Below are 16,415 nucleotides of genomic sequence, written 5' to 3'. Positions count from 1 at the left end.
TTTTAATCTCCCTAAGTTTGGAGTCCTGGCTCTCCTCAGGATGTTGCAAAAGCCTGGCCGGTAGTGGGTCTGGCCACACTAGCCCGCTGCATCTCAGCCGGAGCTCATCGCTGATTCATCATCCGTGAGCATCTACTCTGAGTGATTGCAGGGGGACAGTGCCATTCTACTCACTAGACGGCTCACACTGGCAAACGACCAATAAATGCCACACAGTGAAGACTTTACAGGCAAATTCAGGAACACCAGGTTCATTAGCAAACTGTAATAATATCGAAGAGGAAGAAGAAGAGCGAACGTGGAAACGACGTTACTCATCAGCACAGAGTATCACCAATATGTTAGAGAAAATGGCAGAGAGAGCTGAACACTAAACGTTTTAATGTAATGTAAATCTGGACTTTAAAGAAAAAAAATGCTAAGTTGCTTATTTGGGTGTATACCTCAGGGCAGGGCTTCCCAAAGGACAGGCCTGGTGCCACCATGGCTGTGAGATCACATTAGGCAGTGTGCTTACCAGTTGTCTTAGTTTGGGTTCTCTTCAAAGCAGGTCCTGGGGTAAAGACTTAGGCACCAGCTGTTTACATGGGCGTGAACACCAGGAAGAACTGTGTGAAGTGGGCAGTGAGGTGGGAAAGGGAGGGAAGCCACGAAAGGGTGTGGAGCTGGCAGGTCACGGCCGGGGACAGCTGGGGTCCAACCTCGATACACTGTAGAACATATCTCATGATTTCCGGTGGAGGGGTGAGGAGGGGAAGTATTCAACCCACCAACTCCTGCCTCTCCTCAATGAAGGGGGCTCCTTGGGATGTTAACTTTCTTGGCTGGACACCCCTCAGGTAGAGAACACAGGTAGCCACAGGTGGGCACAGGGGACTCTGCAGGTAGCATCTGGAGTGAGTCTAGGGGACATGAGTGGGAGAGTCTGCTACCAAAGGATTTACCCAGCCTCAGAGCACATAATAAGAAAGTTATTACGTTTCTAATTCACTGTCCAGCTGGAAGGAGAAAAGCTCAGATGGGGGCTATCTCACCTTTAATACCCACCTAATGCTTACCAACCTCAATCTTTCTTTTCTGGCTGCAATAGCATCTTCTAGAATCTAGTTACACCGTTTTTTTGTGTTACTTATTTATCTTCCTAGTTATAGTCTATGTATGGCACGCATATTGGTTTTTGTTGAACATGATAGTATAAACTTTCCATTGAAGATAAATATAAAAACTGTTTGTTTTGTTGAAAATGTCAAGTGTTTTTCTATGTGGCTATGGTAAAAGGTGATTCACAAATGAGGTTTAGGGAACACTTTCTTTGTGGAAATTCAGTCTCATGACTGTCACCCAAAGTAACCATCCCATGCATGTTTGCTGCTCATGACAAGTACAGACAAAGCAGCGCTCTGGTCCCCTCTCCCCTGGGAGCACTGCAGAGCACCTCCTCCTCTCCCCATCCTCTCTGGAGCGGATTTGTGGCCCTGTCTGCCCAGTCATGGATTAAAAATGAAATTCGTATCTAATAGGTCTAACTTTAGCCACAGGAAATGGGAGCACTTGGGGGACCCAGAGAGTCAGCCAGGCTTTGTTTGAGGATGGGCACGTTATCTTTACTGGGCACGTTTTCCCTTTTTGGGAGGGGAGGGCGTGGAGGGTTGGGTTTGGGGAGTGAGTGGGAAGCGAGGTCCACTGGATCTGTTTCCTGGTTGGCTCTGTGGGAGATTTCTCCCCCTCTGCTGTCACAGTCCTGGCTCTCAGAGCTATACGACATCTCATAAGGGTCTATTACAAAAGACTGGAGGCCCAGGTGCACAAAATTCATGCACTGGGGGGGAGGTCCCTCAGCCTGGATTGCTGAGGGACCCCACCGGTGCACGATTGGGGCCTGGGAGGGATGTGGGAGGTTGGCCAGCCGGGGAGGGACCACAGGAGGACTCCAGGGCATGTCTGGCCTGTCTCGGCTCAGTCCCCATTGGCTGGACACCAGCAGCAAGCTAACTTACTGGTTGGAACATCTGCCCCCTGGTGGTCAGTGCACATCATAGCAAGTGGTTTAGTGGTCTTAGCATATCATTAGCATATTACGCTTTGATTAGTTGAACGGATGACCGGACAACCGGACACTTAGCATATTAGGCTTTTATTATATAGGATATGTGATGGTGAAAACCACCCAAACAAAGAATTTAAAAGCTCTTTATGTTGCAAACATATCTATGAAATGCTTCAATTAAAAAAAAAAAGTTTCAGTCTAAATAGTTTTTTAAATTATATATTTGTATATTTTCTCTGGCTTGATTACAATGTACACAATGTGCAGAAATCTGTTTTAGAAATTTTTTATCAGAAGTTGCCAGATCACAACTGATGTTATCTCTCTTTTACCTGATGCATAAGTAGTAAAAAAGATCAACTAGGGAACAATTATTAACAGGTTGTTATCTATTTTTTAAGGCCATCGAACTAGCTATGTGATCTTGGGCATTTCACTTTCCCTCTCTGGATCTCAGTTTCATTATCTGTAAAATAAGGGCGCTGGTCCAGGTGACCTCTCAAGTTTCCTTCCGATATTGTGTGCCGGTATGAAAACGTGCGGCCAAGGAGACTGCTGGTCAGGGAGGGAAGTGGGAATGAGAATGGCAGAGGTTGGGAAACACTTTCTAGAAGTAAATATGAGATTCTCGATTTGCCTCGAAGTCACATATTGCAACAATCCCATCTCTAGGTGATACTTCTGAAACACAAGGTTGGTGCTCAGGTCCCAGCATGGCCCAGTGCACGGCACAAAGAAAGTGACCACAAACGTGCACTGGACGAATGGACAGAGGCACCTTCCCTGGGTACCTTTTGAGGACTCAAGGCTAATGCCAGAAAGACCAATGGTCAATGACAGAGAACGGAAAATGCAAGGGATTGGGAGAAGAAAGAAAAGAGGTGAAAAGGAGAGTGAGCAAGGGAGAGAGGAAGCGTGAGGAAGAACACACATATGCATATATACACACATATGTGCATACACACATGCATACATACACATAGTGGGGGCTTGTTATTCGTGGTGGTTAAGTTCTATAAGTCTCCGTGAGCAATAAGTCAGTGAATGCTGAACTACTGCTCCTAGAGGAAATATGGGGGTAAGTTCCTGCCATCCTCTGGCCCACAACAAGTAATAGAACGTGCACCGGAAGGCAGCCCATCTAACAGGTGTACATGCTCTGTGAGGCACCCCGCAGCCTCCCGTGCCCAGGAACCTGGGCAGCGTGGCAGCACTGCACTCCGGGGGGGGGGGATTGGGGGTGGGGAGGAAGGGCATTGTAAACAGTGCAGTCAACCAAAAACACAAAAATATGAAAAGCATGGCACCGAACAGACCATGAAAAAGACACTTGCTTACAGTATGAGAAGTGGAACAAGAAGGCAGTGTTGCCTGGTCGGCCCTCAGCTGGGAAGGTGCATGCCGGGTGACTCAAATGTTCACTGCTCTGTTCGTGTCCATGAATGGCTGCAAAAGTGCTGTGAGTACTGATTTGGGGTTTACAAATAAATTTTAGTAAGAGGGCAAATACAGAATCTGTGAATACTGAGGATTGACATATGCATGTATATTTATATGAATGTGTGTGTGTGTGTGTGTGCGCGTACATGCGTGTACAATTCAGAGCTTAGTATCTTATGCTCCAAGGTGGGGAGTGGGTGTAAGGGTGATGGTGGGGTAGGGGTTAAAACAGCCAGGTGCCATTTCACATCCATTGGATTGGCAAAATTTAGAAGTAGGATAATTCTAAGGGCTGGAGAAATGGGGACTCTCATGCAGGGCTGGAGGTATGGTCCAGGTGAGAGAGGAACCTGCCATCATCCAGCCAAGCCAAAGATGCACGTGCCTGGCTGCCCAGCATTCCACTTGTAGGGAGACGCTCTAGGTCGGCAACTTCATTAGTCAACACAGCCAAATGTCAACAGTACAACGATTGAAATTTCTTTTGAGAGCTGAAAACCAACTTCTACGCATGGGCCACGAAGTTTCAATCACACTGTACGTGTGCGCCCGCACGTGGTATTTTGTGGAAGAGCCACACTCAAGGGGCCAAAGAGTCGCATGTGGCTTACGAGCCGCAGTTTGCCGACCACTGCTCTAGGGCAACTCCTGCACGTGACTGGAAGCAGCGTGTGCATGGATGTTCAGGATGTTTATAACAGCAAAGGACTGAAATAACATACATGTCTATTAGTGCAGAAATAGGGCACAGGGCATGCAGCGACATTCCCACCTACCAAAACCGATCCATCAATCCAGCGTCCCCTGTCACACATACCTGCCCACACCATTTCGTTGCACTCAGACACATAAAGCGCACACCTGCTCCCGCACTGCCGCTCATGCCGCCTCCCTGACTCACGTTGGGATAGCTGCATTTGCTCCCTGGCAGTTTCTTTTGATCCAACCAGAATTACAGGCACACAGGGCCTCTTTGCCTCTAGAGCAGGGGTGGGCAAACTTTTTGACTCGAGGGCCACAATGCGTTCTTAAACTGGACCGGAGGGCCGGAACAAAAGCATGGATGGAGTGTTTGTGTGAACTAATATAAATTCAAAGTAAAGGAGCGGAGGGGAGAGCAAGAGAACCGGATAGAACAGCCGGATCCGGCCCGCGGGCCGTAGTTTGCCCACGGCTGCTCTAGACCAATAGTTCTCAAATTTTTTTGTTTTAATCTCAGGACCTCTCTATACTTTTAAAAATCACTGTGCTCCAAAGAGCTTTTGTTTATGTGGTTTATATAAATATTTGCAGTATTAGAAAAATAAAGAAATTTTAAAAAGTATATTTTTTCCAAAAAAAATCGTTACTACCTTTTTTTTAAAAAATCCTGACCTGAGGACATGTGTGTGTATGTGTGTGTGTGTGTGTGTGTGTGTGTGTGTGTGTGTGTGTGTGTTTATGAATTTAGAGAGAGGGGGAAGGAGAGAAAAAGAGAGAGAAAGAAACACTGATTGGCTGCCTCCCACACATGCCCCAACCCGAGATCAAACTTGCAACCTGGGTATATGTCCTGCTCAGGAATCAAACCCATGATGACACTCCAACCAACCAAGCCACACAGATTAGGGCCATTATTATCTTTACTAGTGACCCGGTGCACGAAAGGAAATTAATTAGGTGGCCGGAAGGGTGGGACTGGGCGAGATGGGCTGGACACACTCTGGAGCCAACCTCCTGTGGTCCCTCCCCAGCATCTGCGGAGTAAGCGGGGGTCCCTCCTGCAGGTGAGGTCCCTAGGCCTGGCCTGTGGGGATCAGGCCGAAACCAGCTCTCCGACAGCCCCATGCAAAGTTGCTGTTGTACAGGGTGTGGAATGCCAATGCAAGTGTGCAGTAAACCAGATTCGGAGCCAACAGTGCCCCAGCAACAACATAACCCAATGGCCGAAGGTAATCGCGCAAGCCCTGTGAGGAATTGGGCTCCCTCCTCTCTGGTTTTGGGGTGCATCACTAGAGAAATGCCACTGCCAAGTCACTGCAGCTCTGCAGCTCCTGCATTAAGCGTCTGCCCCTGGTGGTCAGTGTGCGTCATAGCGACCGGTTGGACAGTAGGAGGGACACTTAGCATATTAGCCTTTTATATCTATACTAGAGGCCCGGTGCACAAAATTTGTGTACTGGGGGAAGGGGGTCCCTTAGCTGGGCCTGCGCCCTCTCACAGTCTGGGACCCCTTGGGGCAGTGGTTGGCAAACTGCGGCTGGTGAGCCAATGCGGCTTGCGAGCCGCGGTTTGCAGCTCTGTTGACTAATGAGTTTGCCGACCACTGACCTCGACTCTCGATTCCAATAATTACAGGCTGTTGTTGTTCCTTGTGATTAAGCCCCTATCCCAGTAGTCAGCAAACTCATTAGTCAACAGAGTGGCAAACCGCGGCTTGCAAGCTGCATGTGGCTCACGAGCCACAGTTTGCCAACCACTGCCTTGGGGAATGTTGGCCTGCCAGCTTAGGCCCGATCTGGAGATCTGGCCTAAGCTGGCAGTTGGACATTCCTCTTGCAGTCCTCCTCGCTCCTTACCGCCCCGCCTGCTTGCTGCTCCTTACCACTTGGCTCACTGCTCTTTTGCGCTGCCACGGAGGTGGGAGTGGCTCCCATCACCACCACTATGCTGACCAGCCGTGAGCCCAGCTTCTGGCTGAGCGGTGCTCCCCCTGTGGGAGCACACGGACCACCAGGGGGCAGCTCCTGCATTGAGTGTCTGCCCCCTGGTGGTCAGGGCGCATCATAGCGACCAGTGGTTCTGGTTGTTCCACCATAACAGTCACTTAGGCTTTTATTATATAGACTAGAGGCCCAATGCATGAAATTCGTACAAGAGTAGGCCTTCCTTCCCCCAGCTGCCGGCACTGGCTTCCCTCTGGCACCCAGGACCTGGGCTTCCCTTGCAGCCCTGGCTTCATCCAAAAGGTCGTCTGGAAGGATGTCCAGAAGGACGTCCGGTCTAATTAGCATATTATGCTTTTATTATTGTAGATTGTTATAGATATATAAAATGCTAATATGCTAAGTGTCCAACCATCTGGGTAATGACATCACGTAGCAACATCCCGCTTCCTCTCCCTAGCGACTAGCCTCCTTGCAGTTTCTTCAGCCCAGGAACATGACTTGCTTTATAGCCAGGTGCAAACATTTCACACTTTAACTAAATGTCTGTGAAGTGGTTTCCTGTGTCTCATCTCATTTGATCCTCACAGAAGTCCTGAAGTAGGTAGATAGGAGATACAGTGGACCTATTTTCTTTTCATTAGCCAGAAAATGGAGATTTAGAAAGCTTAGAAACTTGACCCAACTGAAAAGAAGAAATGGTAGAACTTGAAAATGACTTCAGGTTTTCTCACTGCATAGAATATAGTCAAACACTGCTGCAGTTAAATATTTTACCCTTTGTTCTCCCTGCGTGATCTACAATAATAATCTGCTTCATATTGATATTTACTGCTGTGTTGCTGACAATTACCTGAAAGAGAAGTTGGGGTGCTTCACTGGGCTGGAAAATGTTCAGCTAAGTCAGAAAGCAGGTCTAATTAAGCAAATTTATTCTATATCTATAAAAGGCTAAGTTGACTCACGTATGCGTGATACATATAAAGCTCTTGCTGGCACCAAGTGCACATGTGTGTTTCGATCTGTCATTGTCAATCGTGAATCTGGTTGACATTTCTATTATAGAGAAAGGGCGAATAGCGACATTAAAATATTTCTTCTAAGTAATTTCCTTTCAATGTGCACGAGTTTGCGCACCGGGCCACTGGAATAGGATAATAGCCTCATATCCTTAGGCTTTCTTTCCAGATGCCTTTGGAGCAGGTACTTTCTGGGCTGGAGCTTGTGGGCCCTTCTGAGCTTTTGGAGGTGCTGCCTTCTGGCCTCCAGCTTGCTGGGCAGGAACCTTCTGGGCTGCAGCCTTCTTGCCTACAGTGCTCACCTTTGCTGCTGGAACCTTTGCAGTAGCAGCACCGTTAGCAGCAGGTGCTTTTTAGGGAGAAGCTTTCAGGAGAGCTGCCTTTTGAAGCTTCCTAACTTGAAGCCTGACTATTCAGTTCCTCATTTTCTTGGCCTTCATGACTTTGTAATGAACAAAACCTGTCATCTTGGCTTTTCCCCCCCTGGCTTCAATCTTCCTGACCCATATCGTGGCTGTCCATTTTGTACTGATATCTGCCTTCTGCCAGGCTTATCAAACATTCTTCTAGTGGGCACTGTGTGGGAACCTGAGGATGAAGTCAGGGAGCTGCATGCATTTGAAAGGCATAGCCTGTCTCCTCACTTGAGGGCAAGGTCCATTGACCAAAGCCCTGTTCTGATCAATAACATCTACAGTCATGACCAGCTTCCCAGCATAAGGCCCAGAAGAGGTGGAGGCCACCCAACCAACCTCCACGAAGCACCTGAACACCACGTTGGTCGTGTCCAGTGAAGAAGAAGAAGGCCCGTCCAACGGTGCACATGAAAAGTACTCCTTCTTTTAAAGTAACAGTATATTACTTATTAATCTATTTACCACATTTTAATGAAAAGTAACTATATTTTTCAAAACAAAATACATAGTGAGAAGAGAAGCATTGTTCTCTACTTTCACAACTCTCCTAATGTCTGGCTGCACAGAAAACAGCTGGCTTCCCACACCTGCCTCTGCGATCAACCTGAGATTGCTATCCTGGTTGACACACATGAAGAAAAATTTGATTTATAATTACATAGTTCCTAGGTCTTGGGGACTCCTAGGGGTCCCTGACGACACAGAGAACCATGGTTTCAAATCATACACTCCTTTGCCAAGCGTTGTCTTCCACACGCCAATCATGTCATCTCCCACTTCCTTCACACTGTCAATGACTGCCTTTGGCTCACAGAGTTAAATCCAAACTCTGCTCACAAAACTCTTCCCATTTGGCCAATCCAGTGCCTGTCCAAACTCCATTACTACCCTACTCTGCACACTGAGACCTCTCCCCACCACTGGGAAAACACAGGTGCTTGAACCTGTCCTGCTCGTTCACGCCTCTGAGCCTCAGCCTTCCTGCTGCCAGAGGACTCCTATGCATCTTTCACAATCCAGCCCAAAGGTCACCTCCTCTAGGGAGCCCTCTCTGATTCACCCTTCCCTTAGAGTTTTCTCTTTGTATGTTTTAGATATTTATTTTTTGAGCAGATAATTCAAGTGACTGAAATTCCAAAATTTGTCATTGTATGGTATACCCTTAGGAGGCACCACTGTGATCAGTTTCTTTTACATTCATCCAGAGCTGCTCTAGACAAAAATAAGTCATTTCTTTAACCTCATGGCATCATGCTACATGCACTGCTCTACTCTTGCTCAACACTATGCCTTGGACAGCCTTCCACACCATCAAATTGGCTTCACATTTTTCAATAATTGCAAATTACCTTTTTAAAATGTACCATAATTTATTTAACTAGTCTCCTAATGACTAGCCATGTATGTGGTTTCCAATCTTTTGCTGCAGCAAATATCCTTCTATATAAGTTACTCTACACACATAAAAGGCTGCAACTTTCAGGATGGAACTGCTGGGCCAAAGGCAATGTACATTTGTAATTTTCATAAACATTGCCAAATTGTCCTCCCTTTATAAAGGCCATTCTAATTTATTCTCCTATTGGCCATGTGTGAAAGGTCCTGTTACCCATGCCAAACAGTGTTACCAAACTTTTTAATCTCTGCCAATGTGGTAAATGGAAAACAGTGCTTTGATCAAGTTTAATGAATAATTAGTATTTTGCTAGTACGACCAACTCTCTAGACTTGCACTGTCCAATATGATAGCTATGAGGTGCATGTAGCTGTTTAGATGGTTCTGCTGGATGCTGCTGCTCTAGGCCTGCACTCTCCAGAGGCTACTATGAGCCACATGTACCGAGCACTTGAAATGTGGCGAGTGAACTCAGAGCTGTTCAAACGTTATTAACACACACTTGATTTTGAAAACTTAGTATGAAAAAGGAAATAAAATGTCTTCTTAATAAATGTTTTTATTAGCAGGGAATCTCACTTTTTTTTTAACTTTTTTGGAGAGAGAGGAGAGGGGAGGGGAGGGGAGGGGAGGGGAGGGGAGGGGAGGGGAGGGGGGAGGGGAGGGGAGGGGAGGGGGGAGGGGAGGGGAGGGGAGGGGAGGGGAGGGGAGGGGAGGGGAGGGGAGGGGAGGGGAGGGGAGGGGAGGGGAGGGGAGGGGAGGGGAGAGGAGAGGAGAGGAGAGGAGAGGAGAGGAGAGGAGAGGAGAGGAGAGGAGAGGAGAGGAGAGGAGAGGAGAGGAGAGGAGAGGAGAGGAGAGGAGAGGAGAGAGAAACATCGATCAGTTGCCTCCCAGAAGCTGCCGGGTATGTGCCCTGACTGGGAATTGAACCCACCACCTTTTGGTGCATGGGATGATGCTCCAACCAACTGAGCCACGATGACCAGGGCCTTGGTAATTTTTACACTGATTACATGTTGAAATGCTAACATTTGGATGTATGTATTGGGTTAAATGCATCATTAACATTAATTGCATATATTTTAATGTGGCTACTAGGAATGTTAAAATTACATCAATGCCATGTGTTCTTTCAGAGGGCACAGTGTTCTGCTGTTGAGACCCGGATTTTAGCATTCTTCTTTTTACACAGAAGTAAGTGTAGTTTACTACTATTGCTACAAAGAAGAATAGATTCACTAGGCTCTTTTTTTCCTCCTCGTCCTTCCCTGTGCCGTGCAGACAGGGTGGGCAAAAGCGGAGAAAGGGCGGCGATGATCCTGATGATGAAATATCAGCCCTGAAACAAACCAGTACACTTCCCACCTGGGCGGCCCCAGCAGGAACCAGGGGCACTGCTGACCCCGAGCAGGGACTGATTTCCTGGCTGCTGTTAAAACAATGCACCCGAGAACAAAGTGCCTTCGAAACTAAGAATAGAAGAATGGCTCCAAATAAGAGTTCCAGGACGGTGCAGGAACCAATCCCTCCCCTGCTCCAACCCTACGCCGCCTTCCACCCTTGGCTTGACCTGACCCCCTGGCTTGACAAATGTCCCTCCCTGTCTCTGCCCCAACCATCCTGCACTCTCAGCAGTCTGTAACACACAGCTCTGGGTGAGGGCTGAGGGACAAAGTGGAAAGGGAAGACCTAGAGCAGTGGTTTTTAACCTTCCTAATGCCGCGACCCTTTAATACAGTTCCTCATGTTGTGGTGACCCCCAACCATAAAATCATTTTCGTTGCTACTTCATAACTGTAATTTTGCTACTGTTATGAATCGTAATGTAAATATCTGTGTTTTCCGATGTATGGTTGGGGGTCACCACAACATGAGGAACTGTATTAAAGGGTTGCGGCGTTAGGAAGGTTGAAAACCACTGACCTAGAGGAAGAGATGACAGAGCTCTGCCCTAAAGGACCCACACCACAATGGTCCTACAGTGGAGACTTGGCATATATGTCATCCATGTATTTGTAACGTGAGCCATGAAACTGATGGGTCAGAATAAAGACTGTTTTTTTAACCAGGTACTGGTGGAATGAAACCTAATTGTATCTGAGCGTAAGTCATCTGCTTGGAGGAAAATATTATCATTATTATTAATAGTCATGTGCCTTTGGGCAAGTGAATTAACCTCTACAGGTCTCAGTTTTATTGTCTACGAGAGGCCAGGTGCACAAATTTGTGCATGGGTAGGGTCTGGCCAGGGGGAGGGGGCACAGGCAGTTGGAGGGCTGGCCTCACCCCTAATTGGGGTGGGGGGGATGATTGGGGGTGGAGCCGGCCAGGGGGAGGGGCCACAGGCAGTTAGAGGGCTGGCCCCACCTCCTGGTCAAACTCCTGGTCGAGGGGACAATTTGCCTATTATCCTTTTATTATATAGGATAACATGAGCATAAAAATAAATACTTGTTGTTGTTTGCCACTGAGTTTGGGGTGGTTGTTGCTTAGCAAAAGTGGGCTGAGACAGTCTCCTTTGCCCTCATCAAGAGATTTCAGGCAGAGAGTGGCTTTGGCTTCCCTTCCCATTTCAGCAATTCAGTCATTCTATGGCTCTCTCCACTCCATTTTCTCTGGGCTGGGAAAGTCCCACTCAAAGAAGACAGCAGGGGCTACAGAGACCCATATTTTGGCCATCTTGGTACCTGGCACTGAGTCAAGCACCCCGCTGGTTCTCAGGCAGTGTTTGATGAGTGAAAGGATCGGTGCTGTTCGTCTGGTGGGATGAGCATGGTCAAAATCACCAGCAGGCAGCAACCAGGCCTCAGGCACTCGGAGCCACTGGTTCCACAGTCCCCAAAGTGTGGGAAGTGGACGTACCGGTGACACAATATCACTTCAGACCACATGCTGTAGACCTGGGTGCATCTATTGTAATGTTTTAGGGAACACACTATAGTGTTGACTAACGTCAGGATTATTATTGCTTAAGATCAGCCCAAGTTAAAAAACAAGTAGCGAATTTAAAGAAAAAGAGTAAGTAAAAAATAACAGTACAAGTGGTATGTGGGTATGGGAAACATGACTGAAGGTTAGGAAACACTGACCCATATCAAGTCTCATTTCCCTACAAATCACAATCACAATCATAGCGTTTTCTGAGCACTGACAAGATGCACTAGTTTTAAGGGTTTCACAGATATTTTATAAACTCCTTCCAGTGTCTGAGGCAGATACTAGTGTCATTTCCATTTTGCAGGGAAGGTAACTGAGGCCCAGAGAGGTAAGGAAATTCCCGAGGTTAAGTGGCAGGGAGGGTCAGAACCCAGACTGTCACCCTCCAGGACCCAGGTTCTTAACAGCACGTCTCTACTGGAGAATCTGGACCCAGGAAGTTCAGCACTGCCCAAGGTGAACCCCAACACCTAGAACTTGAACCCTAAACTCCTGACTCCCAGCCACTGCTCCATGAGGAGCACTTTGGCGGGAGCACCTGGAGTTTGTGGCAGCGGCTGCATGGGGTCTGCAAGGAGTAAGGGAGAGAGGCGATAAACTCCACCAGCAAGATGTGGAAGGGTAGGGATGGGGACATAAACATGCCAAACAGGCAGGTGCTCAAGGCATGAGAAGCTAGAATAATGGGTAAACTTATTCGGGGCTGACAGAGCAAAGGGGCTGCTTTCTGAGCTCTCCCCAAGAGACCTACCCTCCTGGGCAGCATCGGGAGCTGATTTCCCTAAGTGACATCCACATAGTCTATATTTAGGTCCTAGAGTCACCCATTGTTTCTGTCCTGGTGGACACTCAGGGGTCAGCACCCTGACCTCGCCTCTGCGAGTCACCTCTGAGTGTTTCATCAAGAGAAGCCTGTTTAGGATCTGGTTTGAATCAACTTCCCCTTTGTGGCTCCCACTTGGCGTTCTGGGAAAGCTGTAAAAACATGGCTGGAATCGGCACTTTCAAACGAAGCACCGACCTTCTGTGGAATATGCTGCTTCCTTCCCTCCACAAAATCAGACCAGGGCCACCCTTATTGCAGGATAGAAGGTGTTTCACAGCCCTGTTGTCGCTAAGCCCTTATGCACACACGAAGGATTCTTTTTTCTGGTAGCAACCAACCCATTTTATGGTCAATAAGACCTGCGACATAAATCACTTTTGTGAGTACTGACTCTGTGCTAGGCACCATCAGGAGTCATTTCATTTACCCCTCGTGGCAATCCTAAAGGTAGACACTATTTATTATTCCCATTTTACAGAGGAGGAAACAGATTCGCAGAGGTTTGATAACACACATAGGATTGCATGGCTACTAAGAGGCAAAGCTGACTCAGACCTAAATCTCTGTGGTTTAAAAGCATGCCCTTAACCATTACATTCTATCATTTCTCCACAGATACAGAACCAGCATGGCCAAACCTCAGAGGATGAATGCATGAGATCTGTCACAGGCTTCTCCCCTCCCTTACTCACCCTCCACATCCAATTACCAAGTGCCCCTCCCACATCCAGCCCAATTCCTCCAGGTCCTTTCCTGGAGACTCTCAGAGCCAAGAAATAAAAATTCGTTTAATAATATTTTCAAGAGCAGAATAAAGGTCAGTAGCTAGCCAGACAATTACATTTTGAGTTCCAATGATATTCTTGGGAAATGTGCACTTAAAAGCACTCATTAAATGATTTGTCTGTGAAATGGGGAAGATATGAGAACTATATTTTACTTTTTTGACAAGGTATTTGCATACCTAAGATTCATATAAGAGCTAAAATGAGTTTAGAGACATATCCATTTGAGAGGTGGGGAAACTGAGTCCAGAGAAGGTGGTGACTTGTCACAAGGACCTCTTATGTCGGTGTTAATTGGACCACGGCAAACATCCACCAAAACAGGCTGATCTGCCAAAGTACTAAAAAGTAAAGTATCACCAAAGATGCTGCGTGTGACAGATGTGGGAAGGGACCCATCATTAAAATCATCATGTGGCGCATAATGGCTAAGAATGTCACTTCTGGATCCCTTATGCCTGAATTTGAAGTCTGATCCCCTATTAACCAGCTAGGTAACCTTGGGCAAATTAAATTATTTATCTTCTCTAAGCCTCAGTTTTACCATCTGCAAAATGGCAATGATACTAATAGCCAAACCCCACAGTGCTATAAGAATTTCATGAGCTAATGCAAATAAAGTGCTTAGTAACATGAAAAGTATCTAATAAACGTTAGCTATTATCGTACTAGTTCCTAGCACTGTTGCACTGAAATGTGGTAAATCATTTTAAATGTTGTCCATTTCCATATCTCAAAGGCTCAAAAGTTATTCTTTATAAGGTGAGCAAATAGCGAGGTGAGTGAAATGAGAAAGAAGATATACAATGAAACCACCCAAATCACATAAAAAGACTAAAAATGTTATTCTTTTTCGGGTGAACAAACAGCTTGGTGAGTGAGATGGGAAAGAAGATATACAATGAGACCACCCAAATCACATGAAAAGACTAAAAAACATAAAAATGTATGTCTGTAATGGTCATGCACCAAAGAGATGGAATTAGCATTACAATTCTGAAACACAATTCTGATGAGAGGAATAGAAAAAGCAATGGGCATTTCCTTTAGACTATAGTTTTGGCTTTTCCAAAGCTTTAATACCTACCCATAAACAAACAAACAAATGAATAAAACGGACAGAGAGAGTAAGCCTCGGGCTCCTAATTAGCCCATAGAAATCAAGCGTTTTTAGCCTCTCCTGAAATAACCCATGCCAGGCACCCACACTCTTAATGAGAACACCAGCAAGTCAGAGTCTCCACTGATATTATCGGACTTCATCTTCCCGATGATGAATATATTCAAAACACCAGGATTACTTTAAGGAAACCTACAAAAAAAGGTTGCTTCGAGCAAAATGAACTTGCAAAACTGACTTCAGCCATCTTCCAACGTAAAGAAGGGAAGATCTTGGAAATCCACTTTGTGATCCAAACAAACAAAACAGAAGGCAGCTACATCCTTTCTTCTCCCCCATTAACTGAAAACGGGTCTCATAAAAATTAAAATACCAGCATCGTGGGCAAAGAGTGAAAGGCCCACCTCCCCTTGCTCTCCTCCAATCACAGATGCTCAGGGACACGCTGACACCTAGGTGCTCCGCTTAACTCACCATCTCCACCAAGCTCAACCAGTTGTGGTCTTAAACTCAACCACACTCTTTTCTGATTCAGACTAAAGTGAGGCAGAAGTCTGCCTCCACCATTCCAAGTGTTTTTAACTGAGCTTCCTGCTCAGTTTCTTGTGAGAGAAATAGACAGCTGCGCCCTCCTACACCTCAGCTCCTGGCACCGCTCAGCCAGGCCTGGGTGGGCACTGGAAGCTGGTCCAGCCCCAGCTCAGCTGCAGGGAGCTTACCTGAGCTCGGACAAAGAAGCAACACCACACCATGGGGCGCTCCGACCTCATCCACCTCATCCACCCGGGAGTCCCCGGCCCCTAGCTGTGGCGGAGCCCTGCGGACGGGATACTCCGAGCAGAGTAGAGCATGGTTTCCCTGAAGGAACTCCTCCCCCTACTTGGGCTGTATGACAGGAAGTGACAGGGGCGATCAGTTACAAGTGTCAGGAGCTGAGAACCACACCAGCCAAGAGCTCTGGCGGTTTCTTCGCCCGCTGCCGTGCTGCTGCTTCTCGGAGCACCCTCGCTTTGGGCATTCAAAGGGACACAAGAAATTCGGTTCCTGGCTGACAATCCCAGCCTGTAAGAAAGAAACCATGTTCCCTGGGTCCCCACCTAAAGCTGTGCTGGGCATTTTGGCAGCTCTGAAGGGTGAGCTGCTAGGACATCCTGCCCTCACTATGCAGCTTTGCAGACCCAACGCTGGGGTGAAGTGAAGGGAGGAGGAACACTGGGAGGAGAGCTTGGGGTATTCAAAGAGAAATCAATAACCCAAAAGTCGGAGGCCCTGCCCGGACGCAGAGCCCACACCGAGTCCCAATTTCACAGCAACTCAATAAATGAGAGCAGTGGTGAGTGCTGCACCCATCTGTTGCTTTTTTTTCTTAGGCAAATGTTCTCTTCAGAGCTTCTTCAAATAGCTGCTTCTGGAAACCTCCCTTTCAGCTTTTGACATGGCTTACAAGAGGTCTCATTGCTCTTCTCAGAGTTACTATGGAAATAACTCTTGGCTGGCTTTTCTCATTTGATGAGCTGGGGATCTTACCAGACTGGACACCTTGCCCCAGTTCCCTGCCTTTTACAAAACCCAGATTCTCTGAGCGAGAAAGACGGTTTCACAGTGAACTACAAGGTTTCAGATGAAAACTCTGTCCCACTCATACCCTCCCCGCAAACAAATCAACACCCTCATCCTGCATAATGGCGGTGAGCCTCAAGCCCAAGGAGACATAGCTCCAGTGTAGTTTTCAATTTTTTATTTTTATTTTTCAGTTCCCTAACGAGGTAGTATTTGAATCGCAA

At 47.0% G+C, this 16,415-nt stretch overlaps 1 protein-coding gene and 1 pseudogene across 2 annotated transcripts in view; both read right to left on the bottom strand.

The window, feature by feature from the left end:
• The window catches only part of ARHGEF3 (Rho guanine nucleotide exchange factor 3), a 158,171-nt gene extending 142,662 nt beyond the window's left edge, over positions 1–15,509 (bottom strand). The window contains exon 1 of the mRNA XM_080675326.1: positions 15,351–15,509. Within this exon, the coding sequence (XP_080531452.1) occupies positions 15,351–15,410 (60 nt within the window). The 5' untranslated portion in view covers positions 15,411–15,509. The remainder of the gene's footprint in view (positions 1–15,350) is intronic.
• Positions 7,304–8,449, bottom strand: LOC308250627 (large ribosomal subunit protein eL14-like; annotated as a pseudogene). The gene is made up of 2 exons: positions 8,405–8,449; positions 7,304–7,990 (listed from the first exon to the last, which is right to left on the bottom strand). The product of its transcript is annotated as a large ribosomal subunit protein eL14-like (transcript).
• Positions 15,510–16,415: the final 906 nt, after the last annotated feature.

Source organism: Plecotus auritus (genome assembly GCF_963455305.1).
Source record: "Plecotus auritus genome assembly, chromosome: 6".
Lineage (NCBI taxonomy): Eukaryota > Metazoa > Chordata > Mammalia > Chiroptera > Vespertilionidae > Plecotus > Plecotus auritus.
This window is presented reverse-complemented; position numbering and strand designations above follow the sequence as displayed.